This window comes from Nestor notabilis, unplaced genomic scaffold, assembly GCF_000696875.1.
Source record: "Nestor notabilis isolate BGI_N333 unplaced genomic scaffold, ASM69687v1 scaffold12313, whole genome shotgun sequence".
Classification (NCBI taxonomy): domain Eukaryota; kingdom Metazoa; phylum Chordata; class Aves; order Psittaciformes; family Psittacidae; genus Nestor; species Nestor notabilis.
In genome coordinates, this window is record NW_009921546.1 from 19523 (window position 1) to 39948 (window position 20426).

Below are 20426 nucleotides of genomic sequence, written 5' to 3' on the forward strand. Positions count from 1 at the left end.
GATTCGGTACATACACACAAAACTAAATAATCATAAAAGTGGGGAAAGCAACTGCCACTTCCCTCAGGCAGCTTGAAGGGCAGGGGTAGGGGGTAGTTTCCATCTCCTGCACAAAAAACAGATTTAAGAAGGTTGCTGGTGAATTCTCCACTGATTTTGAGAGTCTTCTATTTCCACTTTGCATCCCAATTACCTTTGCTGCTCACTATTACAGCACGACCAAGCTATTACGAAACCTACCATCATACTTCCAATTCTTTGTTAGTCTCAAGCCAAGAGGAAGAAAGTTGATATCTTAAGCAAGTATTACGGGAAAACAGAGCAAAAACAATTCTTCATCCAGCTATGCCAAAGAAAGCTAGGCTTCAAACAACTCTTTATCATATTCTCCGCATGTAAGGCAAGCTGAATCTGCAAGCTCCAGTCAGCTTCTACAGTGAAATCAACTTGAAGTAGTAACAGTATCTTAGGAATTTACTGAGAAGGGAACTGAAAATTTATGCTCCAATGACAGCTATTACACTATTTACAAACTGAAGTCTGTAAGAAGTGCCACCCTTCCTCTTCCCCATTCAAGTGGGTCCCGCTTTCCTGCAGAGTGATAAGCAGAGATTAGTTCTGATGACCAACGTTAAGGACACATTACTGATTGCCTGAGAGTCCAGAGAGAGGCAGAGTTCAGCCTTTTACATCTCAAAAGAAGCATGAAAACTATGTCTGAAGCAGCATATTCCCAAAATTATCCTGAATCAATTTCTAGTATTGGCAAAATTCTCCTTCAAGTCATCCTGTAAAAGTAACAATGAAGACTGACTGAGCTGGTCAAAGAGTACACAAGATTACAATGCTTTGGTATATAAAATTCCTTTTTAAAAGCAAAGCAGTTAAAACAAATGATGACTTGCAATTTTCTCTTCAAAGAACAAACAAAAACCCAACAAAACCAAAGCCTTCCAAAATGCATTAAGATTGAAAAACAACATAGTAATCTCTTCTGTATCATCTGAGAAACAGTTATTGTTCCCATCTGCAAAACTGCCTCTTGTAAGAGTCCCCAGACAGCAACTCCCGCTACAACTAGGAATGAGAAGTGAGACACAACTTCTTTCCTTTCAGATGTATCGTTGAGTACTGCTGCTGAATTGTAGTAATACACATACACCAGACAAATACTAGAAGTTGCTACTGAAATGTCACAAAAAAACCCCAAACCTCTGGATATTCCTGCTAATTCCTTCACATTAAGAGATACAGACTTGGTATTACACTCAGTTCTCTATAACTAGCCAAAGTGTTTACTGATGTCCCCTAAGCCTAAGGTTAGAACCTGTGTGCCTCAAAGAAAATACTAGTCAAAGGGCTCTTAGTGTCCCCTGATGTCAGAGTCTGTGGAGCTTGCTGCCACACATCTGTGAACAGAAGTGATCAGGCAGAAGTTCTTGTATTAAAAGGAAATGTGAGTACAGTTGCTCCGGCTGAATCAAGGTCAGATTTACCCGAGATCATTTAAAAAGCACAAGTTGGCATCTGAGATTTTCTAGGAGAAGGTTAAAATTGTAGGTCTTTCAAAAAACAAAAAAAAGAAGTGTCCAAGAAAAACTGTGATACCATTGACCAGGATAGAGCCCGTCCTGGCAATCAAAACCGTGAGTATGCTGTTCTCTGCTGTTGCTGCTGCGATGGCGGCTGTCCTTGCTGCTGCTGAAGACGAACCTGCTGGGAATATGGATCCTCAAGAGATTTAACAAAAATTGTTGTTTTAGGCCCAGTTTTCCAGACAATACCATTTGAATCTATTACAGAGGACTCTACTGTGATGTTGTGGGTGCCAAGTATCACAAAGTTTAACAGAAACTGAGTGCTGAAGTAGTCGTTGTGTGGTTCCACCCTCTGCTCCATTTCATTGGTCATGTTGTCAATAGGAATCTGAGAACACACGGAAGGTTAAAATGCCATTTTGTAGAAAGCTGTTCAAGTAAGTTTTCTGCTCTCCATTTGAAGGGGAGAGAGGTAAGAAAAAAAATCTTTGTCCACAGTTTTCCTAACCAATGTATGTGCATGTTTGAACCAGCTTGACATGTGTTATCATTGATTAATGCATTCTTTTGATATCTATTCACAAAACCAAAGTAGCTAACAAGTCTTTTTCTCCCTGAGGTTTTAGTTTTCCACAGACTAATACAAGTCAAATAAACATTACACACTTCCTAGTCCTGTTCTTCTTTTAGAAGCAACTTTTTCCTTTCCCTCCTCAAAAAATCTCCCAACCAAACAACAAAGCAAACACAACCACCCCAAAACCACCAAAACAGGCCTCTCACTAAGTGTCACACGTTAGCAGCACCTTAACTTCTGACATGCAGTCTTTGATAAAGCTGTTGACCCGCATTTCGCATGCATCTCCTCAGGTGCTATTTAATTTGGACAGCATGTCCTCCCAGTTTCCATAAACAAATGGAAAAATGCACCCTTAAAATGAGGATAAAGAAGTTCTGGAGTCCACATGGTAAAGAATAACCTACTTCTGCCTTTTTCCCTTTGCGGTTTAATATGGTATATACCTAGGTTGAATTTTCCCCAGTTTCAAGCAGATTCCTAATGACTTGTTCTGAACATCACAAAGCCTCTTTTGTTTGGAAAAGCTGTTACTAAAAACACATCAGCATACAGTAGACCTAAAAATCTCGTACACTCTGCCTGGCTCTGGCATGGGCTTGAATGTCAACTGCTCAGAGTGAGAGGATTACAGAAGAACCTGTTCATTTCAACCTGCAATTCTGCTAAACCAGAGCCAAACAAAAGAGCAGGAAAATACAGCAAGAAAGCTTAAGACTCCTCCTGACTCTGTTCTATCTATGTACCTTATAGTCTTGTCCAGATTTGCTCTGCAGCACTGAAGAGACATTTAGACAGACGGACTGGATTTTACGGAAAAGGCCTGGTTTAGACCCATGCTGAACCACTCCTTCCACCTTTAGAGCCAACTGCTGATTGTTCTGTACCGCAATAGGTTCTGCTGGGTTCCTTGGAGATGGGGATAGAGCAAGCTGGAACACAAGAAAACAGGCTACAAATGTGATTTTACACCTCCAGGAAAGCAAACACAATTCCAGGATGAAAGAGAACACCTTCTTATAGCACAAATTGGAATTTGGAGTTTGGAAGGGAAACTAGCAAATGGAAACACAAAACTTCTATCTGAGGATCATTACTATAATAATCAACAAGCATCAACACCAGTAGCAGATGTGGTCTTTCTACCAGTTTCATTAATTGCACTTCTTCAAAAGAAGTGGATAAAGTCCTCTACAAAAGAGCCTAGGGAAGTATAGACTAAGCTGAACAAAGAAGTAAAATGCAGTAAGAATAAAAATCTTAAGGCTTTCACTTTTCCCAGCCAAGAGGAGCACTTGAGTAAAGAAAACGATGACCACTGCAGGTCACATACAGCCATTCTTACTCAGTCACCTGATAAACATTACCATTTTCTTCCAAGATCGTAAACGTTGTTTTTTAAAGGAAAAGGAAAAACAATACAAATGTATCAAAGTTGCCTTCCCAGGACTAGAACATTATTTAGCTTTGCAGACTCAGAATCAATAACAATTCCAGACAGATTTTCTCTTTAAGGCTTTGTAGTCAAAGAAATGAATCCTACTTGCCCAAGTCACAGTCTAGTGGTTCTTAATGACCATATGTACATATTATTCAAGTTATTCCTGACAGATAACCCCAGATGCCATTTGCAGTTAAGTATCTTCACTAAAAATGCCAAAGCTTTGGGCCTTCAGGGAGGCTTTTCTTATGAGGCAGACTCTACAAAGAGAGATTTCAGGCCATATTTGAGCAGTACTTACCTTAATACTCGTGGACTGCAGCTTTTGAAAAAAGTACCTTTGAAATGAAAGGGGTACCTTCAACAATGCAATTACAGCATTGCACAGACAAGCTGTATGCTGCAAGAAACAGAGCCAAACCATTGAGAAAAATACATCATTCAGAGCATAGGGAAAAGAAATATACTTGAGGGTGTGAAACTGCAGTAATTTCCACTGGAAGTCCAGAAAAATACTGATACACTCACAGGATAACAGCCTTTTTGGAAGTAGATGATCTCAAGGTGCTTTCCAACCCTAACCATTCTATGATTTTATGACTACATTCAACCTCTCTGTTTATGTTCTGCCCTTTATGAAGAAGGTATTCTGCTCTGGAAAGAACAAGGAGGCCAAGAAAAGAACAATCCAAATCATTTCAGTCACAGTGTTAGAGTCAGCGAAGTAGGATCCGCTTGAAACACACCCAAAACCTCAAATATACAACAATTCCCCCCCAAGCAAACAAGTCCTTCCAAGCACCACAGCTTAATGTGGTGCAATAATTAAGTTTTAAGCCTCCTGTCTACTCTTTCTTTCCTCACCAGACTATACTGTCCTTCTAGCTCATACGAGCCAAGGCAGTGCTGCTGAAGTCACCAAGCTGCATGGAGCTAGTGACGACTGAGTTTACAGGGTTTACCTTTGCTATGGTTTACATAACTCACTCCTCATTGTATTAGGAATTGGTAAGGACTGCTGAATTTAGAAACCAGGCAAATAGATGCCAGCCATGACAAACGAACTACCTTGTTCCTATCAAGATGCACTACAGCTTTATGATGTTCACTAAGAGATGAAACCATACTAGCCCTGTAAAGGAGTACGTTATCAGCTCACTGTTTGCATTCAGCACACTTTACTTTGTGTTCTCTGATGACCTGCATTGATAAGAGAAACGCTACACTCACAAAACACAGTTTTAACTGCCAGCAGCTCAGGGACTGAAGCTAGGCTAGTGCTGCAAGCTAGTGACTGTTTATGCCAGTAAAAGCTTACTTTAAGTGTGCTCTTCAGTTTCTTGACCACTAAAGATACATGGAGTTGCTGAGTTTTTGGCAGGTTTGTCTAAGGAATATACATTTAAAACTATTACTTGCCAAGTAAGACACAGGAGCATATTTCCTGTTGAGGGATTCCACTTCTTCCAGTACATGATTAAATACAGACATCATTCTTCTTTCATATTCACTCTCAACATGTGCTGTTCCATTCGAGCTATATTCCTGGAAACTAAAAAAAAAACCCAAAACTTTTCACTGTGTCTGACATACTTTCCTCTTTGTAATGTGGGAGGCTTATTCCCAAACAGACCCAACAAGATCATCCCATTACAACTCGAAATCCATCAAGAAATAACTGTTCAAACCGTTCACTCTGTTTCTTTATTTTTCCACTGTAAAACTTACCCTTTACATTTAAATCAAGAATGCCAGTCAGAGTTAAGACTAAATCTGGAAGTTTATAATCTCATACCTTGAATACAATTTCATCTCCCAGACACCTCATGTTTTGAAGTCCTCAGCTTCATACTTTTTACAAGCCTGATCAATACAGCTTCTAAGCAATGCTTAATTCATGATAAGTAGGACAGTTATTCTGATGTTCACTTTTACTTCCAGTTATAAAAAATCACACATTACATTATCTTTCATTTAATCTCAGCCTGGGAGTTTTAAAGAGTGATTCAATTCATAGGTACTTCATTTTCTAGTGGGTATAAGTTCAAAGTTAAAAAAGGAGCCAGAGGTTATGGATTTACATCAAGAGTTTAAACTAATTTAGTGCATATATTTTCAGGACTCTAAAAGAAACGTGTGCTTACAAGTGCAAACAGTAGGTATGGGAGCCAACACAGAATGACCCAAGTTGAAATAGGTTTTATTTTAATGCAAGCCTGTATTTAAAACATGTCCAGTATAGTACTCTCCAGAGCAAAATCAGGACAAATGCAGAACCCAAAACCAAGTCCCTAGCCTGCCAGGCACAGCACAGCAGCACCAGGTCCTCAAGCCTGCCCAGAGTGGAATTAGAAGGGTCTACTGAGAAAATTCCTGAGCATTCTTTGAATTCCTAGGCTTAAAGGCACCAGGGATTTAGAAATAAACAGCAAAGGAGCTAACTATCAGACCTACTTTGCAGATTCTGGATCCAAAATCAGTGCTTCTATTGCATGTGAAATCAACAGGCAGCTCTGCTGTTGTCTGACATTAATATTAAGGAGTCAAGAGACTTAAAAGGTTGCACCTAAACCAGGAAATGCAGTATGATTACTGGACTTATTTCTCTGCCTTCTGCAAAGTAACCCTACAGTCATTACTCCTTTAGTAAACAGAGCAAGAACCATGAAAATCCCCCATTTTATGCTGTAGCAATTTTCGTGTCCTAACTTAAAGTTAACATAAAGCAATCCCAAACAATACTCTGGCAATGTTTGTACCTAATTTTTATGTTACCAACTGTTCCAAAATGATACTGCATCGGTCTCCATAGAAAATAGATTGTTCAGCATCATGCTGTCCACATGAGAAGGAAAGTCTACATATCAGAGGGTGCTCAGGCATTGGAACAGGCTGCCCAGGGCAGGGCTGGAGTCACCATCCTGCAAGTGTTCACACCCTGTGTAGACGAGGCCTACGTGCCAGGGGTCAGTGGTGGCCTTGGCAGTGCTGGGCAACAGCTGGACTGGATGAGCTTAAAGGTCTTTTCCAGCCTGGTTGATTCTACTTTCAAAAGGATACAGTTCTACATTCCTTAGAGTTGCTGAGTCGGCATCAAAAGACGCCTGATACAGCTCTCCATAGCGGGTAGCCAGGTTTCGAAATTCCTCCATTGAGTGTTTCATCTACAGAGACAAAGTTGGTAGTCAAAAAAACCCAAACCAAAGCAAAACAAAGAAACCCCACACACATCCAGCATACTCTAGCAAGATACATAAAGTTCTTGCTTCTTCACACAGATACAAGTCACCTACGTGACAGACTGTTACCTGTGCATTAAACTGGTATTTTTTCCTGTAACACAGCACCAATATACCCTCCTTGGGTTAAAAATAAAGCAAAACAAACCAAAGAACCTCTAAACCCCACCAACAACCTCCAGCATCCCCTAAGGTAAATCCAACTGCTCTGTCTTTCAAAGACTACCCACTGATGCCTTCTTCCAGACTACATGCATTTTAGAAGCAGACTGTCTTGCTGTCCTGTATGGTAGCAAGTCTGTTGCCAACACTCACCAAAAGAGGTTGCAATAGGATCCTAAATTATGTATTTTTCCTTAGTGTAATTCCAGTATCTGAGGTGTTTCAAAACAACGTGTGAAAGGTCTTGCTGCAAGTGTGAGCTTGCTGAGGGGCTTACTACATGCATATTTCAGAAGCTGTGTGTGTGAACATATGAGAAAACATGTGTACATAACTTCGTAATACAGCCTGCTACAGGCAGACATTTGTCTAACTATAGGTGAAAACCAAGGCCCACTATTTAGCAAAACTCTTCACTGCCACTTTTCATTCCTTTTGTCAGATACATTTGCTGAGAAGCAGAGTTCATGCCAAACACGGGAATGGAACAAGAACACATGCCTGGTTAGAGATGCGTCCACACCGCTGCAGGTCATTTCCTGATGTCATAGCAATCGTTGTGGCAATAGCTGGGGGTGGACTTGTTTTGAGGCTGTTGCAGGTACAAATAAGTTGAGAAAAAGCTTGCAGAAGGTCAATCCTTAGTTTCACAAATCCACACTGAAAGCTCAGTGGATTAAGTGGTGTACTAGCAGCCTGAAAGACAGCAATAGGAATGTTGGCAATCTACGTCAAAAGCAACCATGATAAAGTAACTTTGCAATGGCACTGAACTGTCTCATCCCACAACTGAATTCAATTCTAAAAGCTGTTGTTTTAGGAAACATTTAAGAGATTTGCTCAATTTAAAATCATTCTGAATATAAACAACACAGAAATAATTACTAATCCATATTTCAAGTGTATCACCCTTGTAACAAACGTGACTTAAGCTGTTACAACGCTATTAGGGCACCTATTTCCTCTTTCCACAAGGCCAAGCCATTAGACTTCAGATGACATTATCCAGATAGTCCTTATCATAAGAGAGGGCACACTAAATTGGAAGGCAAAGGGAAACACAAGGACTGAAAAAGTGATTCCCTGCATCAGCCAGAAGAGAAAGAATTGGCTGAAGTTACCTGGGGCAAGAGGAAGGGGCAATAACCTTGGACTTTTTGTGAAATGGAACATTACAAAGGCACTGAACCTTGCATTTGAGGCAGGCAAGAGGCACAGTTCAGTGACAACTACGAACAGTAAATAACAGAACTCCAGGAGGGTAGGCATGCTGTTGTTATTTAGAAGATGCAGCCCTGTGAAACTACTCCCTAAGACTTTATCTGATGTGTGAAGCACCTGTGACACCTTAGGACACCCAAGGTGGGGGTAAACTGCAACAGCCAATATTTCAGACTAGGCAGGCCAGAAATCCATTGATTCTTCCCCCAATGTTGGATTTTGAGTACACTTTTTTCTTTAGGAGGGGGAAAAGCCTTCTGTAAAACAAAGCACTGGGACCATCTCTTACTCAGAGAATGGTAGTATGTTAAACCCATGCACATGATCTCCTGTGCTTCTTATTCCTCAACAGAAGAGGTTACTGCTGAAAGCAAAAAGTTATAACCCATTCCAAAAACCTTATGAAGATCCATTTCTTTGCCAACAGGAAAGCAGCAAACTCACAAAACACCTAGGAACTGGCCCACTATTGACTAAAGAGAAGAAACATCAGCTAACTGCAACCACTTTAAACTACTGAGCTAGATTTCAAGCAAATAAGACTATTTCAGCCCTTCTTACCCACTACTTTGCTTTCTCCTCTCCAAAGGCATTAAAAAATAAAAAAGAAGAGAGCCCTTTTGATTGGAAATTGTTCAATTTATTCTGCAAGGGTGGTTTCAGAAAACCCTCTGTGGAAGAGACCTCACTGCACTGTAATTGCTCTACAGAGACTAGAGGCTGTTATAGAGAGTGAAGTACCAGCACTTAGAGCAGAAAATCCAGACATTTTTAGTAGCACAAATTGGACTTGACTTTTGTAAATGGAAAGACAAGCTTGTCTCATTAATACTGAATTTACCTTATCTGCTACCCCATAAGCCATGGGCAACAAATGAGTTACAACTCTTTCTAGAAAATACCAGAGTTCTTCAACAGCACCACTTCTTATCAACCTATTTGGAGTTAGCACTACATAATCAGTGGTTATTTTAGTGCTTTGTTCAAGTTCTGTATCTTCACTAGACCAGCAGCAGTGAAAAATAAGCACAATGCTACCAAATGAGATGCATGTTTTGTGCACGAAAGAGCAGATCCTAGTCAAAAATTCACTAACTATAGAGGCAAGTATGAAGAGAGGCAGATGGGGACTGTGGTCAATATGCTCCATGACAAAACCCTGTCCTCCCCCCAGATCCATGAAGTAAAGGGACTTCTTCCTCAAGCGTACTAACTCATGTGAAAGAACGTTTTGCACAGAGCAGTGCAAGACATGTCTATCAAGAAGGCATTGAGAAACCTTCTGACAAGCATTTCATCATTGCTAAACTGGGCTGAGTGAACATCTACAACAGATTTACCAACACAGTGTCTTCCAGCTACAAAGTGGACAGCTGCACAGGGCTTGTCATACACACTAATAGTCAGTGCTCTACAGTACCAACAGTGCTGAGTCCTGCCCTACACTGAAACAGCAGCAACAGTAAAGCTAAACGCAGAGGGGAGAGACAGCAAAGTTCTTCAGCAGCAGGACTGTCATGTGCACATTACATTCTGCTTCCCTTTGAGAAGCTGGGTGCTGTACATCTAAGCAGTGAGTGGCTCCTTCTACAGCTGGTACACACAAGGTTAGGAACTTGTCCAGAGCGAGGCAACAGCCAGCTATAAAACCCATTTCCTCTTCTCTAGCCCTCAAAAACCTATACTTACTCCTCTGGACCACAACCACCCACAAGGAAGGTATTGCACTCACCAAAGTACTATGTGCAACCAGGAGATACAGTCAGTAGTTGATGAGGACAGGAATCCTTCAACAGAAAAAAACCCAAACCCTAGGGAAAGGCTCATTAAATTACTGACTCACAGAATGACCTATTGAAGCCAGTTATTTTCCTGCCTCTATTAAATATTAACATCTAATTAGATGAGGTCTCCCCCTCAATGTCTTCTAGACATTAGAGAAATCTTGAAATGCTGAATTACAAGCCTTGTTCACTCAGCCAACAAGTAAAGACAAATACTTCAGGAATAATAGAGCTTCCTCTCAGAAGACAAAGGTGTAAAATTTACATCCTTCCTGCTTCTTGAGGAATACTTATTAATAAACAGTAGTATCTGAACCTTATTAAACATCTGGATTGTCACAACACTTAACAGTTCCAGTAACTGAAAAAAAGCAGCTTAGTTCAAAAGACAAAGAACTGTATGTAAAGATTTCTTCATGGAAACTAAGATATGAAAGTATTGTGTGAAGCTGGATTGTCTTTTGTTAAGAAGCAACTTCACAGTAAGAGCTGGTCCATATTCATTAATGGGAGTTTTTGTTAACATTCTCAGCCATCACAGCTTCCTGCTGTTTTCACCACTCCAGAGAAACAGAAAGTATTTGCAGAAAAGCAGGTACCATCTGAATTCTGCTGATTTGATTGTCCTCCCTCCTCCTAGTAAACTGGTGCTGCCTTGTTGTTAGGATTCCACAGGATCCTATAGTCAAATAGAAGGCAACATGAACTCAGCAGGAGGGAGGAAGACAATTAAATCCTTCTCCGTATCTTGAGAAGATAACAGCCAATCTAGACAAAGTCCCAGGCTTTAAACTTAAAATAGTTTTTAAACACTATTACAATAGTGTTTATTCAGCCAAAACAACAAGTGGCAAATTTTAAGTGCTGTAACCTTAAAAACAGATGTGTCTCATATCACAAGATTTGATCAAGGCAGGAAGGGGTAGTGGTGATGACGTCTAGCTAATCACACCTGGCTGAGCTACAGGATCTTCTCTCTGAAGATGCAGTGTGTTACAACTGGCTCTTCCCTGCAGTCCTCTCAAAAAGATTCTGGCAGATGTCAAAAAACTTTTCAGGGGTTCAAGAACAGAAACCAAACAGATCAGGGACTGTAGCAATAGGACAAGGGGTGACGAGTTCCAACTGAAACAAGGGAAGTTCAGGTTAGATCTAAGGCAAGTTAGATCCTGTGAGGGTGCCGAGCATGCCCAGAGAAGCTGTGGCTGCCCCATCCCTGGCAGTGTTCAAGACCAGGTTGAACAGAGCCCTGGGTGATGCGCTCTAGCGTGAAGTTTCCCTGCCCATGGCAGGGGGTTGGAACTGGATGATGTTAAGGTCCTTTCCAACCCAAACTAGTCTGTGATTCTGTGCTACAGTATTCTGAAAAACCATGACTAAAGCAGATCTGTGCTTACCGTCAGTGATGCTATTCCCTTGTGATAGGATTTTAAAGCTTCAGCAATGCACGACAGCGCCGAGCTGTAGTTGTCCTCCTGCAGACCTGTCAGACACTGTTCTGCATGGGAGAACTCCTTCAAGCTGTTCAGCCAGAAGTAGAAGTGTTCTGAAGCCACCTGAGTGAGCAGGCTTTGATACAGTTCTCTGGCCATGTCATGGTTGCCCTGCAATGACAAGAAGATTTTTAAGAGGGGACATTAATGAAGGCTGTGCATTTCTACGACACAAATCTACACAAGAGAACAGTAACATCTCCAGAACTACTCTTATTTAATGTTAGAAACAGTGAAACTTCTTCCAATCATTTGATCATGACAATCCTAACAATAAATAAAAGCACAAATGCTTATTTTATGGAAATAGCCTGTATATATATTTATGCTAAATAAGTATAGTATTTATTTACACAAGGTAATTCAACAAGATGAGAAACAAATACTGAAATGCAGTTTTATGCCAGCATCTCATACTAGTGTTTCTACATCATTCTAACCCCACCTGTGAAAAAGGGAAACAGTATCTTTTTCTTCCTTTCATCACATTGTAGCGAGAGAGGCACACATGAGGATGGCCTCTATCACCTTCTAAAGAACAGCTAGACAATGCAGATTAGGCATGTGCTCAAGTATCAGATCATTACTTACTTCTTTCCCAAATACTTCAAAAAGACAAATGAAAAACCATCCTGATGGGACGGCTGCCCTAAATGTCATATAACTTGATCAGCATTCCAGAGAATTAAGAAGGAAGTTTCCCCACCCATCCCCATTCATTTCCTCCTCCCAAGTCCTACCATTTTCCTTAGTTTCTTTTTCCAGTTCAAAGAAATCACTAGCATCCTTCCAACCACACTAAACCATTTTCCTCCAGGTATTTCACTTACCATTCTGGAAGCCTGCCTGGCTATCCTGTAGGCTGTCCAGCCATTGGAGGCATTCTCCAGCTGTTGTTTGATAACAGTTTTGATTTCTGAAGATAAAGCTTTCTGGCTGGAAACAAATATCACTGTAGCAAGAGAAACCTAATAAAGAATGGTGAAGAAGAAGGTTATATAGCAGGAGCTAAACAAAAAAAGGAAAGAAAAAGCCAGTTCTGTTTCCTAAGCTACCAGAAATGATCTGCTTGATTTTAGACTCAAAACTACATTACACACATTTTAACTGAGGAACTTTTCTCAGTCATATATCTTTTAAGTAGTTATTTAGTTTCATTCTTGGAGATGAAAGCCACTTTCATTTAAAGAATCTTTACTGTGGCTTTTAATTGAGCTATTTCAAATGCAACGAATGAATTAACAAGAAGCTTGTAATTTATTTCTTAAAATTCAAATTCATTTCCAAATGGACGTGATAAAAGCATTTTTATCTCTTACATGTATTAAGTCAAGTGAGTGAGAGTTACCAGACTCAAAGGGAGCTAACTGCCATTTTGGTTTTCTCTAACCATTATTTTACAGATATCCCATTAATTTCAATAGCTGGATTTGCCTAAGCAGTGCCACCTGCTGGCAAATCCAATGGAATACACTGCATAATCCAGCTCCATCCACGAGATATTTCAACATCGAACATATGTCATAAAAAGCTAAAGCAAAACTGAAAAGAGTGGCTATAGACTCAGACATAACAAATGGCTTAGCTGGCCTTTTAAATAAAATCAATCCACAGTAGTTTGCACAGAAGTTTGTGAAGGGCCTGAAGCACAAGTGTGATGAGGAAGGGCTGAGGGACCTGGGGGGTTTAGTCTGGAGAAGAGAAGGCTCAGGGGGGACCTTATCGCTCTCTACAACTGCCTGACAGGAGGATGGAGTGAGGTGGGGTCAGTCTCTGCTCCCAGGGAACAAGGGATGGGACAAGAGGAAACAGCCTCAAGCTGCACCAGGGGAAGTTTAGATGGAGCTGAGGAACAATTCCTTGCCCAGAGGGTGCTCAGGCATTGGAACAGGCTGCCCAGGGCAGGGCTGGAGTCACCGTCCCTGCAAGTGTTCACACCCCGTGTAGACGAGGCCTCACTGCCATGGGTCACTGGTGGCCTTGGCAGTGCTGGGAACAGTTGGACTGGATGAGCTTAAAGGTCTTTTACAACCTGGTTGATTCTATGACTCTACTGTTCTAAGGCCTATTTACCAGAAGGAAGTCTTACCAAGAGTTCCTGTTTTTTATCCGTGGTAGATCGTCCAATTAATTTATAGAGGTCCATCAGGTCTCCCAGCATCCCATCTGCTAGGACAGGCAGCTGCATGGCAATAGCTGCTAAACAGTGGCACATGAGAATCCTGGCAGCATCCTGGGCGCTGTGCAGCTGGGTCAGCAGAGATTCAACTACTGACTGGCTCAGGTGAGGACGGCACTTGACCAGCTTCACCATGCAAGTTAACGTGATCTGCAACTCACACAACCAACAGGTACAATAAACATAATGTCTACTTAAAAGTAAAGCAGCCAGACACACTTATCTGCAAGTGTGATTGCAGAAATACAGAAGACAAATTCAAGAAATTATCTTTCTCACACCACCAGCCTTTACAGTAAAATAACCAGATAAAGTCACCAGGAGCAGCTTATGAAGTGGGAAAATTAAAGTAACAGTTGAGAGAAGCGTTGTAATCATACACATTGCATCCCCATCTCCAAAAAGCAAGTTCTCTCCAAGATTCTCTTTGTCCTCCAGAGACACCTCCATGCCATGTTCAACTTCATGTTTTATTATAGCTGTTCCTCTGAGAGGAATATTACTATAAAACTTATAGCTGTGCTAGGGGGAGACAACAGTAATGTCACCTTTAAGGTTGCCTGAGCTCCTGGACTGTCATCTTGACTACAAAGAACAAGAAGAGCTTCTAAGCCAAAAACTGCATCTTGCTCCAAAGGCAGAAGATCTAAGAAAAGAAAACCAGTGTATGTTAGTTCTCAGTTACATTTTCTGACCACAGGTGCTGGAATGTTTGGACTGCTGTTGCATTCATGACCAGTAAGTATCTTCCTAATACCTCTGCCCCACCTTATTTTGATTAGAAACAATTCTGCTATTCCATGTCTCAGGTAACTTATTCAGCAGTCACACCAACTGTGGCATTTGTAGAGCTAAGTCTCTGGACCAAGGCTTCTAAATGCCCCGTTATTCTTTTGCAACAGGCTTTGTACAAAGAGTTTTCAAAGGCTGACAAACAATTCTAAATCCAAGATGGAATCTTCCCACCCACTCATAAAATAAGACAGAGTATTCTCTACTACTTTATACTTCCCATTCTCCCAAACAAGCATGAAGGATCAGGCAGGTTTACAGACAGGTTCTCAGACAAGACCAGTTAACACGAGTTAAGTGCAGGAGCCTAACTGTAAACAGACACATTTCATTGTCCTTGCTTTCATTTACCTTTTTCCTGACAAGAGGCTGATATATTAGTCAGAATTCTCACACCATGAGCTGCAATGCCACGGTTATTATGGTAACAGCACTCCTGTGCCAGTTTTACTAAATCAAATGACCTCGCAGTTGTAGCTGCTGTTCCTAAACAAAGACAAGACAGGACATAAACCAGCACAGTCCATAATTACACCACAGATCTCTTCAAGTACATTCCTACAGAAAGTCTAAATTGATTAAGGATTATTTCTTTTCTTATATTTAAAGGATAGGATGAAAGCATCTCTTTCTGCACTCAGAGAGGCTCTCACTCCATTCCTGAAGACTATACAAGTTGGACATAGATGAGAAAGAATATTTGGGTCTAAAGGCTGATGTTTCAGGGACTCAGAGAAATACTGCCTTAATAAATATTTTATCTGATTAAAAAAGCTGGTGAACATATTAATTATTAAGACATGCCAGAATGACTGAAGAGGATGTACTATTTTTCTCTGTTTCTGCAGCCCATGTCGTTGGGCTTGTACTAACTCATTAGGGCAGTCAGGCTTTCAAGAAGAAAAAGAAAACCATGTGATCATTATTTTAAGAACAAGATACCTTGAATCACTTTTAAATGTCTACTTTATTTCTTCAAAACACAGTCACAAGGCAGAAAGGTTCACCTGGTAATGAAGCAAGTCACTCCCACAAATGTGGCATAGCTTCACTGTGCCAGGATAACATGCCAGCCCACACTCACACCACTAATTCTTCAAGCTACTCAGAAACTATGCAAATCCATGGTTTCAAAGCAGAATGCAGGTCAGACAGTTGGGAAGCATTACATTTCTTCATTTGATGAAGAAAAGTTGAAGAATCATAGAATCAACCAGGTTGGAAAAGACCTTTAAGATAATCAAGTCCAACCATTACCCCGGATTGCCAAGACCACCACTAAACCTTATCACTGAGGGGATATAAAACCCAAAGATAAGAAAACCTTTCATAAAGCATATTAATCACAAAATCCAGAAGAAAATCTTAGACCATGACTATTCATGGGTATACAGTATCCCATTTTAAGTTTACATATGATGAACACATTCTGACTTTCACCTAGTGTCCTGAAGTTCAAAACCAGTTTAAGAATACGCTACAAAATGCTTACATGAAACTGATAATCAGTAGACAGACATGTCAAAGCATCAGAATTACCAAAGATAATCACCTGATCTTGTTTTCTTACCTGGAGCAGTGCTGAAGTACTGTTTAATGGCAATGGTCCCGGATAACACGGAAAGAACAGACAGCATGCCCAGCTTCAAGCTGTCATAAGGAGTGTGAAGAGCAGATTCACAGAGTGCCTAAAGATTAGCAGGAGAAAAGATAAGAGGGAAGGAAGTCCCAGGAGCTATCTGTACTCAAACTTTAGTTGCACTGGGCTGTGAAAATGGACTGTACTGAAATCAAAAGTTAGAAGTCATGTCCTGAGGCATCTGTTTTAGTAGACCTAGGACATGGCTTGCAGAAAAAGGACAGTGGGTTTCATATGCTAAGAAACACCAATCCTATGTCATTTCTTAGTTAAAAATCAGTTGCAAAAATGTTACCAGTTCTCATTGATCAAATACTACAAAAGATGTTAGGACAGTTCTCCAGTCTTAGAGATATACAAGATTATTTTGCCTTGTAACAGTCTGTAGGGGTTTATGTAAATATAAACCTCTGAAGGACAAAGTCTCAAGTGTTCCCTTTTACAGTCCTGGAGTCAAAGTTTATTGACAAACATCTTCAAGCATATTTCATTTTTAAACTCATTTACAGTAGAGGTCCTGACATACTTTTGTGCCTTTTGCCAGATCTCCTCATGCCTTATCACATCAAGATTGGAATAAGCCTTAAAATACACAATGTTCTCAGATTCATTATGCCAACACTGGCCATAATTTAGTCATTCACTGGTTTTGGAGGCTTTTTTAGCCAAAATGAGAGAAAGCAATATGAGACACAAATTGGAAATGTAAATATACTCTGCCTCAGAGAGTGACAAAGCTGAACGATAACATTCAGTACTGAATAAAGAACACCACCACCACAGAATTAGTTCCACAGAACAAATAAATACCCCAAATAGTGCTCTTCTCAGGCATATGAATGTTCTTCTATGGATAAAGGGTTAAATTCTAAACCAATTTGTCATTTGTAACAAAGTAGTATTTTGCTAATCCACTGAACAGTATGGCATCAACAGACAGAAGAGGATACAATGATTAGTGTTGAAAGGGAGTCCTGATGCCACTCATGTCACTGAAGTTACACTCCAGTGCTGTTAAATCACTACTTAGAGTGTGTATTTGGAACAGTAACTGTGCAGAATGCCAGGAGCAGTAAAGAATTAGCAGGATGGACTGCAGCCTGCATGTTACCTTTAAGTCAATAAGAAAAACTGCTCTAAGTATCAACTGCAATAGCTTCTAAAACTGATGTCTGGGAATCAGTGAAGTCTCCGCAATTCAAAGACCAAGCCCCCTACCTGACCTACACAGACAGACCCAACATGCTGAGGAAGTTAATGCTACCGAAACTCTTGTTGGTAAAAAGATACCTCCTTTCCTTACAGCAAAACCAAGAAGCACGTTTTGCTGTGAGAAGAGGAGGGTCTGCTCCAGTCCTTGCTGTATAAACATCATCAAGTTGTTTAAAAATAGGGAAGAGAGTTGTCCAGCTCAAAATGTTAACTTGATCTCAAAAGTCAGACAACTCATTATCCCGCATGCCATTCAGCAAGCAGTAACAAGCTTCAGTCAATGAATTTCATTCTTACCCAGTCACTGGTTTAGTTCCAACATCAATGGAACTTTTTCCTCTGCATTTCAACTATCACAACACCTACTTTAAGATGCTACATAATGATGAAAGCCATGTCATCAATGTCTCTCACTTGTGTTAACTACCAATCAGGCATAATGGTATATAGCATTCTGACTGCAAAGAATCCATAAATCGTTAAAGCAATTCATTCCTTAGAGTTCCTAAAAGGAAACCCAGGCATAATGCTATAGAGTAGCATTCTGACTGCAAAGAATCCATAAACCATTAAAACAATTCATTCCTTAGAGTTCCTAAAAGGAAACGAATTTCTGGGTATTAAATCCATTATTAAGAATAAAGCAGTTCACTGAAACAAAACCCACTTCACACTCCAAATCATCTTATCTGAGAATGGGAGAAAAGCAGAACATGCTTTCTTACAGTTATGAACAAAAATCCACACCTTTTTTCCCCCACAGCTGCCTTCTGCTCCAACAGCATATAGCAAAAGTAGCTTCCAAAAGTAGCAAAACTAAGACAAAAAGACACAGAAAAAAGCAAAACTCTAAGCCTGTGCTGTTAAGTTTCGAAGTATTTATTTTCCCATTAATCTAACTGGAGGTTACTTTCTATAGTCATTTCTATCAGACAAGGGGAAAGACAAGGAGAAAGAAATTAATCAAAAGGAAGCAGCAGCACAATCTACAATTAACAACTGCTTCCCCAAGTAACACAGATGCACGATAAACACCTTCTAAGGTGTCTCATTCGTACAACAGGAGTCACAAGGATACTACTGAAATCGAGCCATTAATGAGACTGCCCCTGCAGCACTGCATTCAGTTTGGGGGCCCTCAGCATAAGAAAGCCATGGAGCTGTTGGAGCAAGGCCAGAGGACAATCAGGGGCTGGAGCAGCTCCCATATGAAGACAGGCTGAGAACATTGGGGCTGTTCAGCCTGGAGAAGAGAAGTTGCGTGGAGACCTCAGAACAGCTCCCAGTGTCTAAAGGGGGCTACAAGGATGCTGCAGAGGGACTCTGCATCAGGGACTGGAGCGACAGGACAAGGGGTGATGGGTTCAAACTGAAAAAGGGGAAGTTCAGGTTAGATCTAAGGCAGAAGCTCTTCCCTGGGAGGGTGCTGAGGCGCTGGCACAGGGTGCCCAGAGAAGCTGTGGCTGCCCCATCCCTGGCAGTATTCAAGGCCAGGTTGGACACAGGGGCTTAGAGCAACCTGCTCTAGTGGAAGGTGTCCCTGCCCATGGCAGGGGGTGGAGCTACATGAGCTTTAAGGTCCTTTCCAACCCAAACTAGTCTGTGAGTCTGTGAATCCTACAAAACGAAGTCAAAGTCACATCTGTCCTTCAAGTATACCTTGCTGGATGCCGTGTTTCGACAAATCCTAGAGAGACTCTCTGTTACATTGAATACATATGCATACTGTCATACCATAACAATGTAAACATTCAGCTCTTAGATCTATTATCTTAAATGAGTTCGTCAGATGGAAAAGCTATTTCCTTACTGTAAAAAGGCCTACTACATGACACGTCTTTCCTCTGTTATGCCTCCTCTACTTTGATAATTAAGGGTCAATTTAGCCAACGCAAGATATTCTATGATTTTATGAACTGTTCATTAATACTTGGCTATCTGCTTAGCAGAGTAACCTAAATTAAGGATATGGAGATGTATGTTCTTCCTTTGTTTACCTCCAAAATTGTTCTTCTGAAGAGAATCCTGCAACTAATTGCAAATTTTCATAATAAACTGTAGCTTAAAAAATACATAAACCTGAATATTTTCTCTGCTCCATGTATGTGGTGTCTTGTTGGCCAACAACTTTAAATCTTGTATTGCGAGCCTCTTCACAGCCTTCCTGGGGTCATTCTTCAAGTACTGCAACAAAAGCTGGATCTGCAACAAAGTAAATTCACTGTTTAAGAGAGATGCTACTAGAAGGAAGGTCTTTTTAAAAGTACTTGCGAAGGAATTTTGAGCATGCTCAGCCAAAACTAGCTTGCTTTATCTGTCCAATTGCTTACCACTTGGAAAAGCCACTGCTTAGGCTGTAATGTCATGGCAAGCTAAAATAGTCTGACAGGTGATTTCTACCATGCTGTTCTGCTTGTTCAAACACCCTTCTCTACCTTCTCTCACCCTGCATACCTGAGAAGCTTTGAAACCTGTTTTGACACCCTCAGAACTACCATAAAATATCTCCAAGAAACTCAGTAACAACCTTATACTGTTGTGATTATGCTACTAGCAACTATTCTGGGCATTTGAAGTTAATTTGGGTGGCTGCATGATCTGCAGTTAACAGACAGCAACACAAACACCTTCTATGTAATTGCCAAAAACAACCCCTGAAACCCAAACACACCCAACCCCTACCCACCCCCTCTGAAGCACGGATCTCAAATTAAATGACACTTAACTGCACGTCCATTGTGGTGTTCTTTTCCTGAAACTTCACAGAGATGGAAAGATAGAATAGCCAGCACATGAAAAAGCACGAACATGCTGGCCATGGTTGCACTCTCCATCCCCACCCTGGCTACATCACTTTTAAGCAGCATTGGCTGTTCTGTTGCAGAAATACAGCCTAAATCACCACTTTTACATCATAAAGGTAATAAATCACCACTCTTTAATCAAAAAAAAAACAAAAAACCCACAAATAAGCCTATCAAGTGTTAGAATGTTTCAGTGGCTTAAATCCAGTACTATTGAAAGCATCCTCTGAAATACAGAAATCAGCCATACCAAAAAAAAAGTTTCAGACACATCAATGCTACTGGTTTAACAGCAACAGACACCAGCCTTCCATAGCTTACAGGATGGAAAGAAAGCAATGACTT

The 20426-nt window shown here is 40.6% G+C and overlaps 1 protein-coding gene across 1 annotated transcript in view; it reads right to left on the reverse strand.

Annotated features, from left to right (window-relative positions):
• Positions 1 to 1623: 1623 nt before the first annotated feature.
• INTS7 (integrator complex subunit 7) overlaps positions 1624 to 20426 on the reverse strand; it is a gene marked incomplete at its 5' end in the record, with an annotated part of 21853 nt that continues 3050 nt past the window's right edge. The window contains 14 exons of the mRNA XM_010011211.1: positions 1624 to 1926; positions 2862 to 3047; positions 3858 to 3956; positions 4976 to 5108; positions 6011 to 6079; positions 6617 to 6720; positions 7459 to 7653; positions 11360 to 11566; positions 12286 to 12423; positions 13545 to 13784; positions 14183 to 14280; positions 14778 to 14912; positions 15997 to 16114; positions 19357 to 19479. Of these exons, the coding sequence (XP_010009513.1) occupies positions 1639 to 1926; positions 2862 to 3047; positions 3858 to 3956; positions 4976 to 5108; positions 6011 to 6079; positions 6617 to 6720; positions 7459 to 7653; positions 11360 to 11566; positions 12286 to 12423; positions 13545 to 13784; positions 14183 to 14280; positions 14778 to 14912; positions 15997 to 16114; positions 19357 to 19479 (2133 nt within the window). The remainder of the gene's footprint in view (positions 1927 to 2861; positions 3048 to 3857; positions 3957 to 4975; positions 5109 to 6010; positions 6080 to 6616; positions 6721 to 7458; positions 7654 to 11359; positions 11567 to 12285; positions 12424 to 13544; positions 13785 to 14182; positions 14281 to 14777; positions 14913 to 15996; positions 16115 to 19356; positions 19480 to 20426) is intronic.